The sequence below is a fragment of the Myotis davidii genome, unplaced genomic scaffold (genome assembly GCF_000327345.1).
Source record: "Myotis davidii unplaced genomic scaffold, ASM32734v1 scaffold148, whole genome shotgun sequence".
NCBI classification, from domain to species: Eukaryota; Metazoa; Chordata; class Mammalia; order Chiroptera; family Vespertilionidae; genus Myotis; species Myotis davidii.
Window position 1 is genome coordinate 901,842 of NW_006299479.1, and position 8,262 is coordinate 910,103.

At 47.8% G+C, this 8,262-nt stretch overlaps 1 protein-coding gene across 1 annotated transcript in view; it reads left to right on the plus strand.

The window, feature by feature from the left end:
- Window positions 1-8,262, plus strand: part of ARHGAP32 (Rho GTPase activating protein 32) — a 104,460-nt gene that overhangs the window by 90,671 nt on the left and 5,527 nt on the right. The window contains 7 exon segments of the mRNA XM_006775092.2: window positions 1,090-1,197; window positions 2,007-2,064; window positions 2,436-2,713; window positions 3,541-3,686; window positions 4,266-4,337; window positions 6,410-7,345; window positions 8,002-8,255. Coding sequence (XP_006775155.1) covers window positions 1,090-1,197; window positions 2,007-2,064; window positions 2,436-2,713; window positions 3,541-3,686; window positions 4,266-4,337; window positions 6,410-7,345; window positions 8,002-8,255 — 1,852 coding nt within the window.

Genomic DNA, 8,262 nt, shown 5'->3' on the forward strand with positions numbered 1-8,262 from the left:
CGGGCATGTGCCCTGACTCTGGCCTCCTGGTTCACAGATCAAAGTTCAACCACTGAGCCACGCCATTTGTCCATACATTTCTATTTATTTATCTGTGTATCCCCAGGGCCTGGCACAGTAGTTGGCATGCAGTAGGCTTTAATAAATGTTGAATGAATGAATACATGAGTGAGCAAATGGATGGTTGACTAAACCTGTCTCATTGTGTGTTTGTTTTGCGATACTGAGAAATATTGCTGAAGGTACTAGGATGTCTGGCCACAAGTGTGCAGACTTGTGAATTTCTTGAATCCAAAATATGGACTCACTGCTGGGTGCCTGTTTGCTGGTTTTCTTTTTTGCAACCCTCCTTTTTTTTAAAAAAAAAATTATACATTATATATATATATATATACACACACACACACACATATACATATATATGTGTATATATATGGCTTTTAGAGAGGAAGGGAGAGGGAGAGAGAGAGAGAAACATCAATGATGAAAGGGAATCATTGATCGGCTGCCTCCTGCCTCCCCATCCTGGGATTCGAGCCCACAACCTAGGCATGTGCCCTGACCAAGGAATCAAACCATGACCTCCTGGTTCATAGGTCAACACATTCACTGAGCCACGCTGGCCGGGCCTTCCTTTGTTTTTCAAAATGTGTCCAAGCCACACAGAGCATGTCTGCCGCAACTAGAGCAGCATAACTTCACGGAATCGTTGGTCTAGACGCCGGAGGGGGGTGGTTCATGTCCCTGGTGTCTTGAAACCAGGTGTCTGGCAGCAGGAGCAAATACGCTAATGGTTTTTTAAAAACTCAGGCTGTTTTCTCAGAGCCAGTCCTGTCAGAAGCTTGTTTCTCGCCTTAGACGTTTTCCATAGTATCAGTAGATGTGGTTATTACACCTAGGTATAAAATTCATACTGATCTTCTGACAGTTCTGTGGTAATAATGTTTAAACCTAGTACACAGCATACAATTTGCTGGGGTTTGTATGGTCCTGTTTCCATTTTGCCATCGAACATTACGAGTTCGTTGAGTTGTTATGCTCTGTACTGCTACATGATGGGTTTTAGAGTTGTTGTGTTTCGTTTTCCAGGACACTGGAGTTCCTCATGAGACACTTGTCACTTCTCGCTGACTATTGTTCCATCACAAATATGCATGCAAAAAACCTAGCAATTGTTTGGGCTCCAAACCTGCTCAGGTAAGTTGCATTTGACATTTGACCTTAAGTAGATCCAATCACCTTGTAAAGTCTAATTCATCAGTGTTCCTTAAGGACCCCCTGTTCAAGTAAAACTGATCTGTTGTTTTTATGCGCATCTCCCCAAAACAGGCCAGTGGCACTTAGCTGAGGCCTGTGAAAGTATTTTTCTTACTCTGGTTGGTGTGGGATTTACCAAAGGACTTGTATGCATACATATAAGCATAACCAATGGACACAGACACCAGGGCGGTGAGGGCATGATTGCGGGGATGGGGGAGGTAAGCGGGGATAAGGACACATGTAATACCTTAATCAATAAAGAAAGATTTAAAAAAAAGGCAGTCCGGTCAAGGGCATGTACCTTGGTTGCGGGCACATCCCCATTAGGGAGTGTGCAGGAGGCAGCTGGTCGATGTTTCTCGCTCATCGATGTTTCTGACTCTCTAACCCTCTCCCTTCCTCTCTGTGAAAAATCAATAAAATATGTTTTAAAAAAATGCTTCTCGAAGTCTTGATGTTTCAGGTTTTTAAATTACCCTTCACCTGCTTCTTTCATTGGCTCCTTTTATTAAAAAAAAAATGTTTTTATTGATTTCAGAGAGAGGAAGGACGAGGAAGAGATAGATAGAAACGTTAATGATGAGAAGAATCATTGATAGATAGGCTGCTTCCTGCACACCCCCTACTGGGGATCGAGCCTGCAACCCGGGACCCTTCAGGCCGTAGGCCGACCTATCCACTGAGCCAAACCAGCTAGGGTGAAGCCTGCATTTTTTATCTCGGTTTCATGACTCTGTCTTTGGTAGAAAGCAGTTAATTTATGGCCATTTCCCTAAAATGCACAATTTAACAGTTATTTTCTGGGTACTTTGTTAATGCTACATATTAGACCTTTTGTGGGCTACGTTCATGACACATTAAAAAAATATGCCGTGTTACTTATTATTGGTGGATGTAAAGGTGTAAGATGGAGCAGCAGCAGAAAAATTCTTTCCAGAACTAAAAATACTGAGTGATACCAGGCAAGGCCACAGTACTTAAGAATTCTAAGTGTGTGTGTGTGTGTGTGTGTGTGTGTGTGATTGCGTGTGATTGCTAACAACCTGGTATGTCACCTTCTATTCCTCACTTAGTATAAAGCCCTATTATTTTTGCCACTTAAAAAACAGAATGAAGAAAATTTGAAACAAGACAGGTAGGTAGGTAGATGGATAGACAGATAAGCAGGTTGATAGCCTCACACTCACACATTTACATTTTCCCTCCCCCGCCCCATGCCGAAACGTTTGACTGTCTTGTTTTTCTTTCTTTCCAAAGCTTCTCTATCCAGGCCCAAGTCCCTGCTCATTTCCTCTCCGTCCACCAAGCTGCTGACATTGGAGGAAGCCCAGGCAAGAACCCAAGCTCAGATCAGTTCTCCGCTGGTGACGGAAAACAAATACATCGAAGTAGGAGAAGGACCCGCCGCGCTACAGGGGAAATTTCACACCATCATCGATTTCCCGCTGGAGAGGTAGCGTTCATTAAATCCTCATCGGTGTGATCTCATGCTGGCTGTCCTCTTGGTTTTACCTTTGCTTTTGTGTTTTTCCTATCACTCTGTTCCTGCAGCGGCTCTGGGCCAGTCCCAGGCAGTCCTGTGCTCTTCTGACGGTGGGTGAGACTTCCTAGGGAATGAGAGACATGTTTCTCGAGAAGCATTGCAACACCACGTCGTTTTAAAAAGAAGAGAGTCCATTGTACAGGAAAAAAATGGTTAGGAAAAAGGATACAGTTCATTGGCCGGCTTTATAACATGAAGGCAGTTCACTAAACGTCTTAGTGTTGTAACTTGCTTAGCTGTGAAATGAGAATGTAGTACCCGCCTCATATGACTTTATCTCCTGTAAGTGCGATATGACATAGAAGGCAGTTAGCACAGCGCCTGGCATCCCGTCTATGTCAGTTACTGTTCTTAATCCTTTTCTTCATGTTTGGCTTCATTCACTTTGCTCACACCTAAAATCACTTTCCCTAACTCTGGTTTGGGAGTGTTAATATTTCCTATTCCCAAATATGCCTTACTCTTAGTTCCCTGATTGTGAGGGCAGTTCTCAGTGTGGCAGTCTGTGTGAACACTACCCTGTGAAACTAATCACTGTATGGACACCCATACATCAGTTCCACTCCGCGCTCAGCTGCACCGCACGGCTGCCCTGAGTCGTGTGCCGTGTACCGTGTGCCGGTGGGTGTGTGCTCAGCTGTGCTCTCCTGCTTCGGTTCTTCCCATCACTTGCTCATTTTCTCTAAGTAAAGGGAGCCCCTTGGATATCTCAATGCAGAAGTGTTTCTCTCTCACAGGAGGAGGCCTCAGAACAAAATGAAGAAGTCCCCTGTGGGCAGCTGGCGCTCCTTTTTCAACTTGGGGAAATCGTCGTCTGTTTCCAAGCGGAAGCTGCAGCGCAATGAGAGCGAGCCCTCGGAGATGAAGGCCATGGCTCTGAAAGGTCAGCGCCCTTCCCCGCCCCTGTCCCCGTGACAGGTCACCTCCTCCTGCTGCCACGGCGTCTCTTTTCTTTCTCTGGACCCACGCCCAACACGCTCCAATAGGAGTTGCTGTGTACGGGAGGCTAACCTCTGAGATCACGGTGTCAGCAGGGCCATGTCTAGGTGTGAACCCTGATCCCTTGGCTTGTGGTGGCGTCACTCCAGGCTCCGCCTCAGTCCTCAGAGAGCATTTTCCTCTGTCTCTCTGGGTCTGCTCTTAAAGGGACACCACACCAGTCATTGGGTTTAGGACTACCCTCAATCCAGGATGGTAGCACACTCTTCTTTAGGAAATATAAAAGGAGATGTTTTTAAATTCATCTCTATTCTCAAGTTCTTAATCCTTTAGAAAAGATTTTTCCTATAGGCAACCACTTGAGAACAACAGTACATTATGTAGCATGATGCTAAATTGAGTATGGGTGTCAAAATGTACAACTAATCGCTCTTGGAAGTGTAAGTATGTGTAGAGAAAAACACTGCTCCTTTTCACAGTAATAATGACTAAAATGTCACACTGTTTGGTTTTGATTCTGTAGGTGGCCGGGCAGAGGGAACCCTCCGATCAGCTAAGAGTGAAGAGTCTCTTACTTCTCTCCATGCAGTCGATGGTAAGAGGAAAAGCACCAGTCGTTTTATTCTGTATTTCAGAAAAGAACATAACAAGCAAGTGTATTTTATAAAAACATGCTTAGCAAAGAGGCCGTAGAGCATTACTTCTTAAGAATACTAGTATCTATTTAGTATTTTCCATTGATGTTTTAATATAGTTACCAGTCTCTAATGTCTTCACTTTTGACATAATTGCTGTTCAATTTGCATAAGAATGGATGAATTGGTTTAAGTTAACCATTTATATTTATTAATGCCCAGTGAAAAATTATATTATTGGTATTTCTTAGATTTCACAGTGAGAACACAGTGTTACAAAGGATACAATTAAGCAGTTTTGATATTCAGACTAGAAGACTTGGCTAACCTAATGTTAAATTTCATAGATCAGATCAGTTATGGAGGATAATCTTATCAGGAGAAGGCAACGTACAGTGAATCTGCTTAAAATGGGGACCCGAGTTGTATGCTAAATCATGCAGAAAGGGTGGATTGTAACTTGAACAGCAAAACTAAAAGGCTATGAACGTAAGTTTTAGCTTCTGTCTACAGTCGGGTTATAGTTGCCACTGATTTTCAGAATGAACAAGCACGGCTTCATTGTTGGCTTGGAGGGAAGTAAAACTTTTGACAAAACCACGTAATGGCAAGTAGGACATCCTTGCCGTCATCTTTGGCTTCTAATCCTTTAGAAAAGAGTTCGTAGAGAAGGCGGCAGGTTGTAAAGAAGGCCCTTTTAAGAAAATAATCAAGAGCCACCCTGATTGCCCAGGGGTTTTCCTTAGGCTGTTGATGCCCAATTCGTGCTCTTTGGAGGTATCCTGGGATGTCCTATCAGCCTTCTCATCTTCCTTTACCGACTGCCCTAAGGGCACCTCCCCACTGGCCAGTGACTGTGCTGTGATTCAACAAGTCCTCACATGTCACTGGAGTTGGGTGTCCCACATCTTGTGGGTTTTGCAGGATTTTCCATTTCACTTTAGTTAAGAGAACGCTTCACAGAGCAGTGTAGTGGGCTGGGTAGATGCTAGGATTAAGCAGAAGATAATTTTCAAGCGGGGATTCATTTTACACGTGGCCAGTGCATGAGTGAATGTTTTTATTAAGACAGTTTCTGCCTCTCGGTGGTACATGTTCACTCCGGCAGCTCTCACCATTGTAATCGAATGCAGAGATAGAGGACTTCTGTCAGGAGGGTGCTTGGCAATGGCATCAAGCAGTGTGATCTGCAGAGGCCTCCACCACTTTCGAGGACTGCCTGCCTGAGAGACTTGGAGCCCACTCTTAAGGAGGGGGGGAAGGAAATTATTTTGGTTTAAGTATCTGAAAGGAATCCCTTACTAAATAGATGTTAATACTTTATAGGATTGTAGGGATTTTTTAAACTGAGAAGTTAATTTTTAGAAATTTGGGGGTTATGAGAATTTTTCCCTCTAAACAAAAACCTCTTTTGCTGCTGTGTATCCAAAGTACTATTTAAAGTAAATGATTCCACCCGGACGGTGTGGCTCAGTGGTTGAACATTGACCCCTAGGAGGGCACGGTTCAATTCCCTGTCAGGGCCACATGCCTGGGTTTCAGGCTTGATCCCCAGTAGGGGGCATGCAGGAGGCAGCCCATCAACTCATCATTAATGTTTCTATCTCTCCCTCTCCCTCTCCCTTCCTCTTTGAAATCCATAAAATATATTTTAAAAATAAATAATAAAAATAAAGTGATTGATTTTGCCTCAGAAGTCATGTGTGAGGTTAGTGATAAAATAAGATAAAAAGAAATAAAAAAAAAACTCGCCTAAAGTCACAACAGAAGTCAGTGTTGGACGAGTGGTAGAACCTGGCAGCTCTGAGTCCTTTTCCGATGGAAATCGACAGCCGCTGCCTTCTCCCTCCCATCATGTCAGAGGTGCGTGTCCTTGAGCATTTGGCTCGGGGGCCCCATCTGTGAGCCCCTAGAGACAGTGACCCGTAAGAAAAGGAGACGTGCCCTCTCCTTTCCCCGTGTGTCCTCAGTAGGGGAGCAGTGGGGGTGCCCCTGTGACATTCACACTGAGAGACTGTTGTCCGTTCCCCAGGTGACTCGAAGCTGTTCCGGCCCAGGAGACCGCGATCCAGCAGCGACGCCCTGAGCGCCTCCTTCAACGGAGAAATGCTGGGGAACCGCTGCAATTCCTACGACAACCTGCCCCACGACAACGAGAGCGAGGAGGACATGGGGCTGCTCCACATCCCAGCCCTGGTGTCCCCCCCTTCGGCCGAGGATGTGGACCTGAGCCCGCCGGACATGGGCGTGGCCAGCCTGGATTTCGACCCCATGTCGTTTCAGTGCAGCCCCCCGAAGGCCGAGGCTGAGGTCCCGGAGAGCGGCGCTGCCTTCCTAGACTCCCCCACGGGATACCCCAAGGATAAGCCAAGTGCAAATAAAAGGGACTCGGAAGCCGGCGGCAGCCGGGCCCAGACCCCGGGCAGCACTGCCAGTTCTGAGCCCATGTCTCCTCTGCGGGAGACCCCGAGCCCCTTCTTCACCCTGGACTTGAGCCCGAGCGAGGAGAAGTCCACCAAGCCGTCCTCCTTCACGGAGAAGGTTGTCTACGCGTTCTCGCCAAAAATCGGACGGAAATTAGGCAAATCACCTTCCATGAACATATCTGAGCCCATTTCAGTGACCCTGCCCCCCCGGGTGTCGGAAGTCATCGGTGCGGCCTCCGCCACAGCCTCCACCACGGCCTCCGCCATGGCCTCCGCCACGGCAGCCCAGACCCGATCTCCTCCCGCCTGGCACACAGGTGTGGACGAAAGTGCCGTCGGAACTAGATCCCCTCCCCAGGTAGGAAAGGTGAAGGCAAACGAGAGGGAGGCCCTGGAAGGATGTGAGCCTGGAGTCCAGCCCCCAGGCCTGGCGGTGGTGGTGGCAGCGGCCGCAGAGGTCGAGGCGCCGGGACAGGAGAAGGAGGAGCCGTGCGTGTCCGACGGTCAGAGTAAGGCTGTACCTTCTGGACAGGCTCAGACAGGTACCGTTTGCTTTCCCCCGCTCTTTCTTTAAGCTGAGCAGGATCTCCATGCCCCAGTGCCACCTGTGCCATGTCAGGGAGAGATTCACTTCACACCGCCCTTTAGTCCAAGAGAATGCGGTTCCGGGTGGTGCTGAGTGCTCCGCGCCTGACACTAAAATCAAACAAGACCCGCGAAGGGCCGGTGGTCCTGCGTCCGACTCCATGGAGTCCGCGGGTCTCTTTGGACAGTCAGAATCCATGGATATTTTTTTGCACAACTTCGTAGCTCTTGATTCTGCTTTCTCTTCTCGTAAAATGCCTGTATTTTAGCGTTCCATGTTAACCAGCCAGCCTCCTCCGGCAACACCATCCTAAGCCATCCGCAAGCTTGTGGAGCTTGTGTTCTAAGCCATCTTGCCTGAGCCACGTGGGGGACCTGCTTGTTGTAGCAGCTCACGAGGAGGGGCAGGCCTCACCCCCTCCCGGTGTTAGTGTTCCTCCGATCCAGATGTTTCTGCGGCAGATGTTGCATGTGGGACGGAAGACCGTGGATTGCCACTTTGAAATATGGAAGGCCTGTTTTTTTTAGGGCCCAAACGGGGAGTGTTGGCTTTCCACAGATGGGATAACAAGCTGCCTTTTCACTCTCATTTTTTCTCCCAATTTCCCACCAGGAGCAGTTATCCATGACCCCCCCCAGGAGGCCATGCCTGTCAGTTCAGTGTCTCTTATCCCACCGCCACCGCCTCCGAAAAACGTTGCCCGCCTGTTGGCGCTGGCATTGGCCGAGTCCGCACAGCAAGCCTCCACGCAGTCGCTGAAGAGACCGGGCACTTGCCAGTCCGCCCCTGTGAGCTATGGAGACGCGGCAGTGGCTGCGGCCGAAGAGCAGCTGCCTGTTTACCACCCTCACGGGACTCTGGACCAAGCCTGTG